Below are 17,987 nucleotides of genomic sequence, written 5' to 3'. Positions count from 1 at the left end.
AGCTGCTGGACCTACTGCTGTGGAAGTGTTGCCCCAGCCTAAGACCCCTGCCAAATTCCATACCCAGAAGATCCACCTAAGCCCTGCCTGGTGGATCTCTTCCCCTCATGTCTCACAGGCACCTTAAGATCAGTGTGCTCAGCAGGGATGCTTTTTGCTTCTGAAACCAGCTTCTTCTCTACACCCTGTACTGATGGGTGGCTCCCACCCCACCATCACCCTAGCCATAAAGCCAGGCGGCATCCAGATTCCTCCCTCTCTCTCACCTGCAGAGTGCATTGGTTCTGAAGTTCTGCTGATTTTACATGACAGTGTGTCTTTAAACAATGCCTCTGTCACTGCTGCTGCTCTGTTCCCGGCCCTCCTTATTTCTCAACTGGATGTAGCAACAAGCGTCCCTACTAGAGTCCTCAGTTTCCACCCAATCTCCTCCAGTCAAGCACCTCACAGCTGCCTGAGTGTTCTTAAAAACACAGATCTGCCCATACTGCTGTCTGCCTAAAATCCCTTGTTGACACTCCTTTAGCTACAGATAAAATCCAAATTATTTACCGTGCTATTCAAAGTCCCAGCTCCTCTTTCTAAATGGACCAAGGTTGGCATGCAAAACCCAAGGTGGGGAAGGAAGGGAAAGTTGACATGGGTGGTGCCCAGACAGAAACAGAGACTGGCTATGCAGGTCAGAGCTCAGGAGTCAGGGCAGCTAGAGATCCAGACATTCAGTTTAAACTGGCAGGCTGGGTACCACTTCTCCGGGCTAAAAGAAACGAAAGCACTGTCAGGAATGATGGTTGTTCTCAGGACAGGAGCTGCCAGCTGCAGTTAATGAAATAGCTTCTCTAGAGTAGCTGGTGAGGGTAGACCTGGGAGGTCAGAGAACGAGGTCTACGCCAGCTCTGGCAGCAAAGCAAGAGGACCAGCTCATCCTGGTAGGAAGACACCACTGTTCTCACTCCCCTGGCAGCGTCATGAGGACCCCTGCTAACCACTGGCCTGTCTCCCCGCACCCCTGCAGGAGCCCGGCCCTCATTGGTTGCTTCATTGTGGACCGCCAGTACTTCCAAGAGATCGGCTTACTGGATGAAGGCATGGAGGTCTACGGAGGCGAGAATGTGGAGCTTGGCATCCGGGTGAGCAGGGTTTCTCACCCATTGGGTGTGGCTCAGCTCTCCAAAGGGCAACTGAGTCTAAGGTCAAGGGTCACAGTCTGATTCTGAATGTCTAGTCCCTAACCTTTGTCCATGTGTACGTGATGGGCTAGTGCAGACGGGGAAAGACACAGGGTGGGACCTACAGAATTTTTGAGAAGAAAAGGAGTTTAGAAACGGTTTTTGCCGGAGATGGGGACGTGGGAGAGTTGGGCTCCCGACTCAAGGCAACGGCCTCTTTGTTAAAACCAAACATAGGCTGCTTGGGGGAGAGCAGAGGTGTGCTCCAGGAAGAGACTACCAGCATTGGGGGTGACCTCAGAGTCGCCGCCCCTTGAGACTTCCCACACTGACATTCTCCGTGTCCTCCACACTGGCCCACAGTACTTTCCTAAAGACGTTGTCAAAGAGGGCTAGAGAGAAGTAAACTCACGGGTTATAAACAGCAACACACAGCCAGGCTCACCCCATGCTAATGTCTGCCTCCACCACATGCTCGTCAGACCCTCAGGCCCATCCATGCCTCTTACCACTCTCTGCAGGTAGCCTCTGTTCCGCCCGAAGTACAGGTGGCCCTTTGCAGCTGCCAGTGTGTGGTATGAATCCCCAGTAGGCACCATTTAGTTTCTCGTCCTGCAGGAACATTTCCTAGGTTCTGGCCCCTTTCCCCAGGTCCATGAAAAGATAACTCCAAAGTGAACCCCTCCCCCAAATCTAATGGGATATGTAGGTCCCCTGGTTGTTGGCAGGAATGTGATGATGGATACAATGAAGGACTTCGTCCCAGGGGGAAGCCCACCTACCTGTCCAGGTTGTGGCCCTGTCCCCATGAAAAACCCAACCTTCAAGCTACGGCTTGTCCCTACAATGGTCCCCACTGTCCTCTCCACGGCGATCTCTGAGCAGCCTGACACACTCACGCACTGCAATCTCGCCAGACCTTGGAGAAATCCTCATACCTGCTGGTATTCATGGCAGCCAACATGTTCTCCTTATTGCCAGCCGTCCTGCAGACCACACCGCCTCTGCTGCTACCTACTGGTGATCCCCTCTCGCCGCTGTGGCCCTAGTGTCTGGATGTGGCATCTCAGTTCCTGATAGCCAGTTTCCACTCAAGGACTCCAGCTTGGGTACAGCTATGACCTTCTAACCCGCCCACCCCTGGGCAGTCCGCTGGCCCTGCACACCCTTTGCCCTGCTGTGAGGTGAGACTGGGCACAAGCATCTCACAACACCTGCAGTGGCCTGACAGGCACGGTGTGGGCCTGACCTGCCGCCCAGAGTTAACGCTAAGGCTTTGGACACTGGCAGCAGGAGCAAGTTCTCTTAAGCTGAGCTTAGAAAACACTTCCCACACCTATATTCACTGAAAGCCAGAGAAATTGCTTTGGAGGCAGTCAAATGCATGGGCTTATTGGGAGCTAATATATTCATGGAAGACAGTGCCTGCATAATCACCCTCATTTTTCCAGCTCTCCCTACCCTGGTCATTTATTCACCATTTGTGTCCTAACCATTGAATTTCAGCACTGCTCCTGGAGAAATGCTCTCCCCCAAACATAATATTTTTCACCAGAAGCTGCTGCCAGGAATTGGCTGAGCGAACAGGACCGCCTCTAGTCGCTTATGCTCTGTGGGTAAAAGTGTCTGGACATGGAGAAAGGAATCAGATTTGTGAATGCTGCCTCCAACCTGGACATGAGTCAGTCAGACTAGTAGGGGAGTTCCAGCTTTTCCTTGCTTAGTTGTCCTGGAGTGTGGGACTGGGTGAGCTTTTCAAATACTTGTTTAAAATCTTTGAGTGATTTCATGTTCAGGATGTAAAATAGAGTGTAAAACATCGCCTGGCGTCCCCCCCACCCCCATCTCTTCCCTCCCACTTGATGGAAATGAAGTGTCATTGGAATTGAATGACAGGTGGCTTTTCAAGCAGGGACCCAGCGACCTGTTGGCTGGCAGAGCTGAGAGCAGAGAAGTGGCTCGTTCAGTTGGATTCCGTTTCCCTCTTTAAGGAATACAGAACTGCCGAGCATCTCTGAAATAGATTTTCACATTTTGTGTGGTTATCAGTGGGTTTTTTTTTCCTGTTTTATGAGTTAATATCTCATAAATAATGCACTTTCCTCATCTAGGGCCTCCCCTGAATTACTCCATAAGATTGTGTGTAAAAGGAGAGACATTGCTTTTTCTTACCTCATGTATTCAGAGGCAACTTATTCAAAGTCCTTACCCATTTGGAATGCAGAAATAGAGTTGTTTGCACAATTATTCAGTACCTGCTCTGTGCCAGAGATTGTGTCAGGCACTTTGCTTATGTTAGCCATAAAAAAAGTAGCTGCCATTATAATATCGCTTTTTTTTCAGATGAGGAAATTGTGAAATTAAGACCTTACATGTTCTCAAGGTCATACAACTTATGAGATGCTGAGAAAGGATTAAATCCCAGGTCTTTATGATTCGAAAGTCTAGATAGGTATACCCCAGTGATTTAAGAATAGAAGTCCTTAGAGCATCCAAAAAACAAAATGTATTACAATGTCCATGCAGCAGTTTCTTCTACTTTATTCACAGTCATGTCTACTGAGTCTCCATTTAAAGCCTTATTTTTATTTTGCACTCAATTCTAATATGCTTTTTTTTTTTAAATTTTATTTTATTAAATTTATTGGGGTGACAATTGTTAGTAAAATTACATAGATTTCAGGTGTACAATTCTGTATTACATCATCTATAAATCCCATTGTGTGTTCACCACCCAGAGTCAGTTCTCCTTCCATCACCATATATTTGATCCCCCTTACCCTCATCTCCCACCCCCCAGTCTAAAACTCAGTGGGAAAAGGAAGGGAGCTGCTATGGCCAAGCAAAATGAAAAGAGTGAAAAATAAGAGCTGACATTGAATAGAATACAGAAAGATTATATAGATGATGGCTGTAAAAGTGCTAGAATATATAAGAAGGCATTCGAGAGCTCGCAAGGAATTCACAAATTGTTAGGGCCTGTTATGGGTTGAATTGAGTCCCCGTAAACATATGTTGAAGTTCTAACCCCTTGTACCTGTGAATATGATCTTACTTGGAAATAGGATCTTTGCAGGTTTAACCAGGTTAAGAGGAGATAATACTGGATTAAGGTAGGCCCTAATCCAATATGACTGGTATCCTCATAAGAGAAGAAAAATTTGGACACAGACAGACACAGAAGGAAGATGACATGTGAAGATGGAGGCAGAGGTTAGAGTTATGATATCACAAGCCAAGGGACACCTGGGGTGACCAGAAGCTGAAAAAAGGCTCCTTCCTTCAAGGAAGGAATCTGCCATAGAGGCTTTGAAGGAAGCATGGCCTATACCTGATGTTAAACTTCTAGCCTCTGAAACTGAGAAAGAATACATTTCTGTTGTTTCAGGTGATTCAAGTTGTGGTACTTCATTGTAACAGCCCAAAGAAACTAATACAGAGACCAAAAACTAAGTGAAAGTAGGAATCTAGAGAAAGCCTGAGTCTATTATATTTGAAGAACCTGGCAATGTTAAGCTTATAATTTCTCAGTTTCCTAGAGTACAGGGGACAGGATACGAAGCTAAGCCTTACCCAAGATGAAGAGTCTAATAAAATACCCCTGCTGGGGTATTTATAAAGCTGGAACTCCAAAAGCCAATTATCTCCATATAAAGATGAGCTAGAAATACTCCCATTCGCACCTCCAGTGTTAGGTTGAAGACTTCCTGTGTCAGTCTTGTGCTGGGGAAAGAGGGAAAATTCTCCTTTGTGAATCCCTCTCTTGGATTTATAACTTGAAACCCAAATACTTTACGGTCCAGAAAAGCTCAAGAGTGGTATTTAACTTAAAGTTGTTGGCATCCTTAGGCATCTGCAAATGTGTATACAAATCCTCTCTAGGGAATGACCCTTTAACTCAGGCCACACATTTCCCACAGCTAGAGTTCCAAGGAATATGAGTTCACATTTCTAAAAAACCACAAAACCGACAAGGGCAAAAGAAAGCACCAAGAGCAAACACCCCCAAAAACGCTGGGCAGTCAAACTTGATCCAGTCTTCAAGTCCGGAATCAATCAGCACAGGATAACTAGTGTAACATATATATTGATATATAATTGTACCCTGTGTCTGATGGATTCAATGCTAATATTAATATATATAATGTATAGTATATCGAATAACTACAAGATACAACACATTTCATCATATGAGGATGGGGATCAACAACATATAGACCGTGTTCTCTGACCACAATGGAATTAAAGTAAAGATCCATAACCTAAAATGATAGACAAAAGCCATATTTTTGGAAATCATGAAACACTTGTAAATAACTCATAGGTCAAAGAACAAAGTATGCTGGAAATTTGAAAATATTTTAAGCTGAATGATAACAAATATACATTATGTGAAGTGTAGCTAAAATAGCACTTAGAAATCATACAGCATCCCATTCTTAGAAAGAAAAGCTGAAACTTAATCAGCTAAATATGCATTATAGTTAAAAAATAGCAAAATAAAAACTGTAGATGAAAACAATAGAAAGATAAGAACAGAAATTAATAAAATAAATAATATTAGAAAGGACTAACAAAGCCAAAGCTTGGTTCTTTGAAAAGACAACAAATTGACAAACTTTTAGCAGGAGAGAGAGAGACAGAGAGACAGAGAGAGAGAGACAGAGAGAGATAAACAACAATATTAGTAATGGAAAAAGGGACATGACTATATTTGATACAAAAACTAAACAGGTAAGAATATGTTATGAACAAGTTTATGCCAAGATTTGAAAACTTAGATGAAAAGAACAAATTTGTAGAGAAATGTAGCTTATGAAACCTGACAGGAAAAATTCAAACACCAAAATTGTCCTATAACCATGAAAGAAATTGCATCAGTAGTTTAAATATTCTCACAAATAAAATACGAAGACCAGGTGGTTTTATCATCAAGCACTGCTAAACTTTCAAGGAACAAAATATTCCCAACTTATGCAAATTATTTGAACATAGAATATAGAATAGATACTAAGTGACCAAAAGCACAGCAGCCTGAAATTCTTTCTTCTAGGACCAAACATCCAGGCAGATCCCCAGGGTTACAGCACAATTATTATCTTAATAATAGTTCTCAGTCATAAAGAAGAATCAGAATTGTATCCTGTGTCCTCTGTTCAGTAAGACAGAGGGTGCATACACGTATCTAAAGATTTTGGGGGGAACTATAAGACTTGTTAGTTTCTGATATTGAAAGAGACAACACCTCGGTTATGTGGAATTGACATAGGAAAACGGATCTGGAAGGCTCGCCTGTTAATTATTCCTTGAAATTAAATTCTTTAATATACATAATAGCTGTGTCCACCTCTCTGGAATGAAAACCATAGACGGAGGAGAGGGAGAGACGAATGCCACCAGAACTGTGCCAGTGCCCTCCCCGCAGTGTCCAGGGCAGGCAGTCCGATGCAAGGGGCCCCTCCTTTTCATTCTCCCTAGCTGGACATGGCTCTCGACTGGATTGTGTTCTTTGGAATGTAGCACAGAGAACTGTCTAGCAGACAGAACTCTCTGCCGGACACCCACTTGGGCATGTCTGCAACTCCCATCTGGATGTCTAAGCTTTACTCACTTGGGCTTTCTTTTTGGCATTTTAGAGCCTCTACCTTGGAACATCTAATATCATCTGTCTCTTTAAAATATACTGCTATTATAATGCCTCTTAAACAATCTTTTCATCCTCCAGGCTGACTGACCTTTTGCTATCTGCTCCCAAGCTCAGATAATTACCTTTATTTTGGCTCACCGTATTATGCACGCCCTAACGTCAGCCTTTTAACTGCTCTTGCCGAGCCTCAGCATAAGGTCTGATTCGGTATAAGACATCACCCTCTGAAGGATTTTGCCCCTTCTCCTCGTGCAGGTGAGCAACATCTAAGACAGGAGCAAGTCCAGCTGATTCACTCCACTCTTTGACCATTGAGTCCCCAAGGAATCATTAAAGGTTCTCCTTATCTGGGTATCCTTATTGAATAGCTTAATGAAGCAGACATTTGCACTTGAGATTTCTCTGTACCTCAGATAGTGACTTTATTCTAAAGCCATGACATCTTTCTATTGTCCTAGTCTACCGGTTTTCATCCCCTCTCTTCAATTTTCTTTCTCAACCACGGAAGGTCTAGTAGGTCTACCTGGGAAAATGCCCGTGGAGTTCTTAAACTGCAGTCACCAGGTATCAAAAATGTCTTAGTCCCTGGGCAAGATTCATCTGTGGTTCATTCTTTATCAGTTAAATAAAAATGGCAATGCCTTTCGTATGTATTTTCAGAATTCTTTCCCTACAATTGCCCTATTGAATGCACACAAAACTCAAGTGCTATCGGCAAGCCAGATAGTATGACTCTAATAGTGTGATAAGATTAAAAATTTTATGTGGGCCAAAAAAGTTAATTCATTCCCATACTTTATTATCTCATTATTATAATCATTATTTTAACAATAAAGATAATGAGAAATCAATTTAAATACTTTGTACACTATAAAGCGCTCTCTACTGTATAAAACATATGATCATATTGATCATACATGGAGATATTTATGTTGCATAAATATACTACCATATACTTTATGTAGTGCTTTCTTTTTTAAAACATGCTTTCATGTATTATATTATTGTAGTCCTACTGAGCTTTTTATTCAGATAACACTCAGGAATCTATATTGTAAGCACAGAAAACTGACTCCGGCTAACTGAAAAAGAAAAGTAGTTTATTGGAAGGCCATTGGATATCTCAGAGAACTTACAAGGAGTCTAGAGAAGGAGATTCAGAAAACAAGCAGAAACCAAGAAAGACTAGACAGCAGGAACCATCGCCAAAGCCAAGTGGTAACAACAGTCTATTTAGGATAACACCTTGACCCTACTGCCATAACTGGATGTCCTGACACTGGATACTGAGCACGATTGCTCGGGTCTTGGTGACGTTCATCAAGATTCAAAGTCTTGAGTGACAGCATACTGTTGACTAAACCTTGTTATATGCCCGTGCTTAACCTCCAGGGGACCTGGACAGGTGGTATATGCCTCCTTTCAGCCCAAGAATTACACATGGCATGATCCCTAATATAGGAAGGGGATTTGGAACCTGGGTTCAAGTGTCCTCTACAACAAGTAATATAGTATCTGTGGTATTGTACTCTATATTCTGAATAGGATTAAAAAAACAACTCTCTAGAGAGAATAGTATAAAATCCCCTTGCATCCGTCACCCAGTTGCAATATTATCAACTCATGGCCAATTTCATCTTAATCTCTATTCCTACCAATCCTCCCCCAACTCCAATTATTTTGAAACAAATCCCAGATGTTATATCATCGAAAAGTATTTCAATATGCATCTAAAATAGATAAGGCCTTCTAAGAAAACATGATCACAATACTATTTTCAGTCCTAAAAGCATTGGAAAGAATTTCTTAAGACCATCAAATATTCAGTGTTCACATTTCCCTGATTCTCTCATAATTCTTTGTTTTGTTATATAATTTGTTTGCTTCAGTCAAGACCCAATTGGTTAATATATCTTTCAAGTGTGTATTATGTACTGTGTTTCTTCTCCATCTCTTTCTTTTTCCTTCTAATTTATTTTTGAAGAGATCAGACCATTTGTCATGTAGAGATACCCACAGTCTAGATCTTTGCATTCCTCTAATGTCATTTAACATGTCCGTCTGTCCAGTATATTTCTTCTAAATTGGTAGTTAGATCTAGAGCTGTAGGTTCAGTTTTGTAGCAAGAATATTTCATAGGCAGTGTTTGTGTACTTCCATCACGAAGTCCATAATGTCTAGCTGTCTACTCATTTGTGATGCCAGCAGTCATTGCTGATTATTGCCTAGATCCAATCATTCATTAGCGTTTGCAAAATGATGACATTTTCATTTTATTTTTCTTCCCTCATTTATTAACTGAAATAACTTTTATAGAGAGACATTCACACTCATCCAATCTTTGGTTGCTCGGAAGTACAACAAACTTCATTTGGAAAAGTAAGAATAAATAATTCTATAACAGCTTTCAGAATAGTGAATTGATTCTCTACCATCTTCCAAAGGGGACTATTTCATTTTTAGTATCATAATGAATTTAAATATATGTGATGTGTTTTAATTCATTACATTTAATATCCTTATTGTTTTGCATATTTCTTGCCTTTAGCCATTGACAGCCTATTGACATTAGTTCCTGAGGCCTTTTACATCTTTGATGGCTTCCTTGCCATCAGGGATGTTCCTGGCTCATCTGTACATTTCCTGGCTCCTGACCTGTGATCCACCATTTTCCTAAGGAACCTGGCTTTTTTGTAGTGACCAGTCTAGACACTAGGGATGCTCATTGCTACTGGGTTGATCCATGTTTCTAGGTCTTTTCAGTTGTCAGAGCTAGAAATTATTATCTTTGTAGAGATAAAATACTCTAGGCATTCTTGATGATCTCTCTGATTCAAATTTAGAACCTACAGGGTTTTTACTTAACCTTATCAATCTTACATCTATCTTTCCTTTCTCCCATGTCAAAAATTCTAGCTCTTAATGATACCAAGATAATTACTTGTTTATTTTATTCCCCAGTATACACATAACTGTCTCAGAATGCTAAGAACAACACCACCAGCAACACCATGATTACTAGAAAGTTTAATATTTTTTGCATTTATTTTTATCTTCAGGTTATATTCAACTGGAGATGAACTGTCAAAATTCCTGTGATTGAAAGTTGTCTAGAATAGCTCCTCTCTGTGTGACGTTATACCACCAACCTAATAAACAAGTGCATTTGTTTCATTTTGCTTTTGATTTTTAGGAATACATTTTTTTCTTATTTAAGTTTAATAATCATTAAATACTTAATATAATTCCAAAGTAAAATCTACAAAAGAAAGTTATCCAGAAAACTCTACCTTCTGTCACTGCCCTCTTCATCCCGTTTCCTCATTGCCTCTAAAAAATATTTTGTGTTTTTGTTTGTTTTACTTTATACTTTAAAAAACTATTGTCATGCTGCACTGCATAATGGCATTTTGGTCAGTGATGGGCCACATATGTGATGGTGGTTCTGTAAGATTATAATGGAATTGAAATTTTCTATAGCCTGGTGATGTAGCAGTCGTAATGTCATAGCTCACGTGTTGGTGGTGATGCTGGTGTGAACACACCTACTGTGCTGCCAGTTGTATAAAAGTATAGCACATACAATTCTGTACAGTACGTAATACTTGATGATGATAATAGCTATGTTACTGGCTTATGTGTTTGCTATACTATTAATATACTTTATATCATTATCTTAGAGTATACTCTTTCAAACTTACAAAAAGAAAGTTTTCTGTAAAACAGTATGCTATGTTACACCAGCATCAGCCTCATACGTCTCATGTTTACTTCGTCTTTTGATTGCGTCATTTTCTCTTGTGCTGGATTTAATCTTGTGTTTTGTACAGTAACATGCTGTATAGTCTTAGAGCCCAGGAGCAGTAAGCGATATACCATACAACCTTGGTGCGTAGTAGGCTATACCATCTAGTGTGTGATGTTCACGTAATGATGACGTCACCTAAAAAAATGACACATTTCTCAGAACATTGTTAAGTAGAGCATGACTGTGTAAATAAATAGGTATATATATTCACATTTTCTCTTTCTTAGATAAATGATAGTATACTGTGCACACTTTTCAGTATCTTGTTTTATTCACTATATTTTTTTTCTGAAGATCACTTTATAATAACATATAGATGTTTCTCATTGCTTTTTTATAGCTGCATAGTACTCCAGTGCATGAGCATTCTATAGTTTATTCTACCAGTTTCTTTTGGAGGCCCTAGTGCTGTAATTAATAGTCTTGTGCGTATGTTTTTTTCATATTTTTACTGGGTTATCATTTGAATAGATCCCTAAAAGTGGAATTGTGAGGTCAAAGGGCAAATGCATGTATAATTTTGCTAAACATCATAAAATATCCCTCCGGAGGGGTAGTACTTTTCCCACTAGGAATGATGCAGGGGCCTGTTTTCTCACAGCCACCCAACAAAGTATATTGTGAAATATTTAGGTTTTGTCAATCTGACAGATGAAAAATGGCTTTCAGAGTAGTTTTAATTTGCATTTCTCTTATTAAGAGCTAGGTTGAACAGCTTTTCATGTGATTAAGTCCATTTGCATTTCATTTTTCATGAGCTTTTCATATCTTTGGCCCATTTTCCTATAGGATTGTTAGTCTTTTCTCTATTTTTAGAATCTCTTTAACATTAGGGATGGTAATTTGCCTATCATATACATTGCAAATATTTTCTCCCAGTTTGTTACTTGTCTTTTGATTTTTCTTCTGGTGTCTTTTTGCCATGCAAAGGCTTTTTCTTTCTTTTTTTCTTTGTAAGCAAGTGTATCAGTTTTTTTCCTTCTTGCTTCCAGAATTTAGTAATAAAGAAGTTTACCCACCATCAGGTGATGTTTTCTTCTAATACTTATATGATTATGTATTTTTTACATTTTAATCTTTGATTCATTCAGAATTAATTCTGATGTATGGTGTAAGGAATAGACCCAATGTCTAATTTTTCTATATGACCATCCAGTAATCCTAACACCTTCTATTTAAAATAATATCTTTTTTCTCACTGGTTTGTAATACTACCTTTATCAAATACTAAATCGCCATACATATTTGGGTTGTTTCTGAATTTCCTATTCTGGTTACATTGATCTGTTGGTGTATTCATGTACTAATATCTCACAATTTTAATTACAATGCCTTTATGGTACATTTGTAAGTCCAAACTTACGAATGTTTTTGTTATATTATGTTTGTAAGTTGGATTCTGACTTGCCCATATATTATATATCATGGAGCTCTTCAATTCAAAGCAGGAAAAGATCTATGAGAGACACAAATATCGTTTTTCCCTCTTCTTCCCTGGTTAGACATTAAAATACTTTACTTCAGGACTTATGGCTACTTCATTTTTATACTAACGTTTGGAACGTAGTATGTGCTCAATGAACAGGTTTTGAATTTGAAGGCCAGTCAAATGTAAGAGAAAACATTCTGTACATCTCATAAGGTCAGAGCTATGAACAGTGGGGTGGAAGCTATAATAGATGTAGTTACCAATTCAATATAAGAAACAAATATTAGAACCATTAAAAAAAGGAAGGGATGCCTAATGGGGTAGTGAGCTTCCTATAATAGGACATGTTCAAGGCATGACCACCTCTCTGTATTACTAGAAAGACAGATGAGATCCATGATCATTATATTAAAAGTTAATAGTAATGTAGCAATAATTATATGTGAGCTAACTCAGTACTAACGTGAGTTAGTACTTTACTTTTATTAACTCACTTAATCCTTGCACCCACCTTATAATTCAGGTATTTTTATTATCCCCATTTATAGGTGGATATTATAGGAAGCACAGAGAGGTGATATAACTCGCCCTGTGTCCAGTGACTGGTAAATGGTAAAGCTGAGATTTGAACCCAAGAAGGAAGGCTTCAGAAGACATTATGGCTTACATAGGTAGGCATAGTATAGTGGCCTTCAGTAAGACAACATGTCTCATGAGCTTCTGTGGGTTCATTCATTCACTTCTTCATTCATTTAGTCTTCAAACACCCACTTGCCAGGTACTGGGAAACTAGAGGTGAATGACGTAGACCCTGCCTTTGAGTGGCTCCCAGTCTAGCTAGAGAGACAACCACCTTACCGTCTTCTAAGTACTAGTCTAATAGAAGATTACAGAAAATGTCATGAACATAAACAGGATATTTTCACCCCTCCCTCCATGTTGACTTCAGGGACTTCTGTGTTCTTTGATCTACCAATGGCAACCGTAGTGAATCCATGACCCAGAAAACCTGCTCGCACTTTTGATGTTTCCAAAATTTTTTTAAAAAGCAAGCAGCTATCCTTTATTCCAAACCATAAGTATTTGTAAAGATAATCAACACAAACTAAAGCAACGAATAAAAATGAGCACATTAAAAAAATTAAAAATTGAAGAAATGAATAATAAGATAATTTACATCTGCAAAATTTGACTCTAGAAAACTAACTTGGTTGAAATCACAACCACAAAGGAAAACTGTGATGGAGACCATAAATGTAAAATGTGATGTGGATTAAAAAAATACTCATAGATGAACCATATCTTAGTTGTTAAATCAATGCAAAAAAATATTAACATCAATGAAAATAAGTCCAATAAAATAAAACTGGAAATTACTATAAAAGGAAATATATTTTAATTACGTTATATAGAAAATTGACCAAGACTAGTAAATTACCTTAGTGACCTTTACTCCAGAAAATTTCTGGATGGAAATTTATCACTGCGAATATAATTTGGATTAAAGTATTAAGTAAAGCATAACCTGGTCAGGGTCAAGTGGGAAGGATGAAAGCTCCTGTATGCTTTGAAGTAGCGCCCAGGGGTGACCACTGACACATGGGAGCTGGGTCACATTTCACAGAGGAAGTGGCATTTAGGCTGAGTGCCAAGAAATGAGTGTGTGTTCTTCAGGCAGAAAACAAGTCAGTCCCTCCAGGGAACTAGGGTGACATGTATAGATTGACAGCTGAGAGAGAGCGTGACTGTGGCTGAACTCTAAGGCTGGGAACTAGAGATCTGTAACAGGCCCAGGGGCTAAAACAGAGGGACAGAGACAGAAAAGGTAGAGCTATCAGATGGGGGGGAAATTGGTCATTGGCAATCCAGAAGGCAGCCTTTGGTGGACTCTTTGCTCATCCTGGCTTAGTCCAACATTTTCATCAGTGACTTAAGTAAAAGGAAAAAAGTGTACTTACAGCGGATGACCTGGAGCTGAGAGAGTTCAAATATTTCTTGGTTACTAACACTGGCCTTTCTAAGACTGGAATATGTAAGATTTGGTTTGGTGACATAACTCTTGAGCTAGAAAAGAAGGCTATTTTATAAAGTAGATACATGCTCCACAGTTGGTAGCAGTAGTAGGCCAGTCTGGATGACAATGATGATGATGATGAAGATGAAGATGATGATGGTGATGATGGTGATGATGGTGGTGGTGATGATGATGGTAGTGGTGGTAATGATGATAGAAACTTCCAGTTGTTGTGTGCTATTGGCCCATTACCTTGTATATATTATCCCTGTGAGGTCCATGTTATTATCCCCATTTAAGGACCTGGAGGTAGCAGGATTAAATACCTCCCAAGGTCATTCAAGATTAGAACTAGCCTGACTGATTTCAAGGCTCATGCCTTGTCACTGTGTCATGTTGTTTACCCACCTCTACTTTCAGGGTTTAAAATCATCCATAGCGTAAAGTTTAATTTCAGGGGCTAACCTGGGCCAACATTGCTTTGGAAAATGACCACAATTCTATTTCAGTGCTTGATGATTCAGCCCAAATCTCTTGTAGGGGCTGGAGCTTGGGTCAGATAACACCACACAGTATCTTTGCCTGAGGTCAGGGGAGATTTCAAAGCTGGAGGGGGTTTCAGAGACAGAAGCTGAGCCAAAAACCAGAGTCCAGAGAGTCAGAAAGGAGGTAGATTGAGAAGCTGCCAAATGACAGGAGCCAGAAACTTACAGGAAGTCAGAAATCGGGATACAGGGAGCCAAAGACACGGAGGAATAAAAAGCAAAGAAGTGTCTGTAGCAACTGCCTAGAACAGGTATCACCATTATTTGAGACTTTTTCAAAATATATCCAGAGTTCAAGGGTTAGAGACTTTGCTAAAATTACCAGGGAAAGAGGTGCAGGCAGGTTAATGTGTGCTTGTCCAGCCTGCTGTGAACCGAAGCACAGGAGAGACGTACGGTTCTCCCTAGAGGCCTGGAGCTCGGAAGTCTGAGTAATCTCAGCTTGCTGCCAGCATCTTGACTGTCCTCACCCAGCCACGAGGAAGATAATTAAAAACACTGGCTACCACGGTTTCAGGTAAATCAACTAGTCTCTGCCAGCCTTGTCAGGGAGACGTGAGAAGGAAGAGAAGGGGTGTGGGCACCGGCATTCCTGATCAGCTGAGGTCTCAGGAAGCCACCAGACGCAACATCTCATAGAAGGGCTGCAAGCAGCTTCTCTTACCTCTCAGCCCTGGAGACAGAGACATAGAAACACCGTAAATTGGATTTTAGTCTCTGCTTCTAAACAGTATGGTTGGTCTAAGCCAGCTGGAGCTAGTGTTCAGAATAACCCGTGAGCTGGGAATAACACGCGTGTGTGTGTGTGTGTGTGTGTGTGCGTGCGCGTGCGCGTGTGTGTGGCGTGGGTGTTTTGTGGCAGGGTGGGGACAGTGAGCCCTGCCATTGTTTTGTATCATTTTGTCATGAATTAGAATCTACTTTAGCATTGTCCTTCGCCGCTATCACAGGATGAAGCCTACGGAAGCCAGACAGCTATACAATAGAAAAAGTGTTCATCTATGCAGTCTTCTGAGGCCAAGGATTTCCAAATATACGAAACACAGTTTTCTAGTTTGCGGGCTTTTGTGCTTTCTAAGGGAATTTTCCCAGTGACTCAAAGCTTTAACTAAGGCGCCATCCACGTGTTCCATTAGCACTGTGTTGGATGGATGTCAGCAATGGTTTCAGTGATTATCAGAGATCAAGGCCTAGCCTTTCCCGGTCCCTATAAATGAGTTATTAAAGATCCAACAAAGACGGCATTGAGATTTCAAGCCCCAATAAGGGGAGATTTTGGGGTGCCATTGACTAAGAAAGGGGTGTTTGGGATCCAGAGTTGTCTGGGGACAGGGGGAAGTGGAGCAAGTTTGATATTAGAAATGGCAATGGAAATAACCAAAAAGCTTGCATTATTCATCCATCTACTCATTCATGCAAGTGAACATTTATTATGCTGCTTGTGTTACGTACTTGGCATTAGAGTACAGAGAAATAATAGTACCTGGCTCCCAACTACAATAGTAAGCAGAACTACATAACTAAAGGTAAAGAGAAGACTCAGGTGAGACAAGGGGAGCAGGTGCCCTGTGTGTGCCCACTGAAGGGAAGAGGATGGAGGAGCGCAGGGAGGGTGAAAGTTTGAACTGAGCAGAGACTTTAGAATTGAGTGTGGGCATAGGACATGGCGGGCGGGGGTGGGGTGGTGCCCATAGTTACGGAATTGACTGGAAAGATAAGAGCTGGACTGGTGGGAAAATCACAGATGGGGGGGGAGGCAGCGGATCAGGAGTGTAATCGCCAACGTCAGCTGAATAATGATGATAGTAGCTACAGTTGAGCAAATATTTCTTTTGTGCTGAGTGCACTTATTTATTTACTACGGGACACTGTGCTAAGCACTGAGTATACAGTGATGAGCTGGATAGTCTAAGTTGTGCCCTCGGAGAGCTTACATTCTAGTGAGTTTTATGCTGTATGTCATTTACTCCTCCCAAGAACCACGAGAGGCTGGAATTATTATCCCATTTTATAGATGGGAACACGGAGGATCAGAGAGGTCAGTCACTTGCCCAGGTCCCACAGAGAAAAAGTGTGGAGCTTTGATATGAACACAGTTCTGTCTGATGCCAAAGGCTCTAAATCCCCACCCGGTACTATGAGAATGTGAGTGGAGAAAGTATATATGGATGCACCTGGAAGACCTTTGAGGGGACAAGTGGAGTCAAGGGGTGGCGATGTAAGACAAGTTCAAAGGGCGAAGGAAGGAGTGGATAGGGATTGAAAGGAGGCAGGGAGTTCAGAGATTTTAGTTGACCATGATTCGAGGGAGAGGGGTTCCTTGGAAACTGGTAGCCTAGCGCCAGCTTGTCATCAGAAGCCAAGTGTCAGAGCCCTGGGAAAGTCCACACTTGACCCTGAGAGAGCAGTTGAAATTTTTGTTTCCTATAACTAGCCCTGCTTTACTGAAATGCATGCCACTCGGCGTGGCCTCCTGGGGCCTGGGCCTGGAATTCCCAGGGTCCTCGAGGTGTGAGCAACGTGGGGCCTCTGAGGCCTAAACCTCCAGGATTCGCAGGTCTTTCTGGCTGCTGATCTCCCTGTATGAGAAAGCTTGGTGCCCTGAGCAGCCCAGAACCAATTATTCTGCCATGCCCAGCAGCCAAAGGCATCCGAAAACATTAAGAGGAAGGTGTCTTGGCCATAGCCCATTATCTCTAGCACACAAGCCATGGAGCGACTCTTGACAATTACAAACCAGCCGCTGAACAGACGGAGTTTAACAGTAAGCTGTAAAAGTTTTACGGTTAGTAAAGATAAGTACAAAATTAATCCCTAAAGACCAAAGCAATTTAGAAAGTACAAAATGAAGCAATTAGCTAGAAATGGTGGGGAGCAGAAGAGGGAGAGCACCCATGCACAATTTTATTCTGGAAGGGTCTCACACGTATGTTTTTAAAAGCGTGTTCAATGAGGGAGGGAGCCATAGAAAAGATTAATACGCTGCACAGAAGAAGTCACAGTTAGTAACGGGTTTTGAGAGTCAAAGTGAAGGAAAATTTTATCTTCTTCAAAAGTTGGAACCAAGGGGAAAAATAGCTACAAAGACCATTTTGGGGACAATTAATGAAATTTGGTTACAGGCTGTGATTTAAATAATAGTAATGTATCAATATTTAGTTTACTGATTTGGGGAAAAAGCAAAACCAAAAACAAAACAATAAGCCTGGGAGCCATCAATGTATATATGTTAAAGGGCTTCCAAGTCCTCTCTCTCTCTCTCTCTCTCTCTCTCTCTCTCTCTCTCTCTCTCTCTTTCCCTCCCTCCCTCCCTCCCTCCTTTCTTCCCTCTCCTTTTTCTATTTTTGAGTTTTGTTTTTCTTTAGTTGAGTCTCC

The 17,987-nt window shown here is 41.0% G+C and overlaps 1 protein-coding gene across 1 annotated transcript in view; it reads left to right on the top strand.

The window, feature by feature from the left end:
- GALNT18 (polypeptide N-acetylgalactosaminyltransferase 18) overlaps window positions 1-17,987 on the top strand; it is a 311,162-nt gene that overhangs the window by 225,440 nt on the left and 67,735 nt on the right. Inside the window, exon 6 of the mRNA XM_019729256.3 lies at window positions 1,016-1,130. Within this exon, the coding sequence (XP_019584815.3) occupies window positions 1,016-1,130 (115 nt within the window). The remainder of the gene's footprint in view (window positions 1-1,015; window positions 1,131-17,987) is intronic.

Source organism: Rhinolophus sinicus, chromosome 14 (genome assembly GCF_057876585.1).
Source record: "Rhinolophus sinicus isolate RSI-liver-muscle chromosome 14, RSI-T2T, whole genome shotgun sequence".
NCBI classification, from domain to species: domain Eukaryota; kingdom Metazoa; phylum Chordata; class Mammalia; order Chiroptera; family Rhinolophidae; genus Rhinolophus; species Rhinolophus sinicus.
This window is presented reverse-complemented; position numbering and strand designations above follow the sequence as displayed.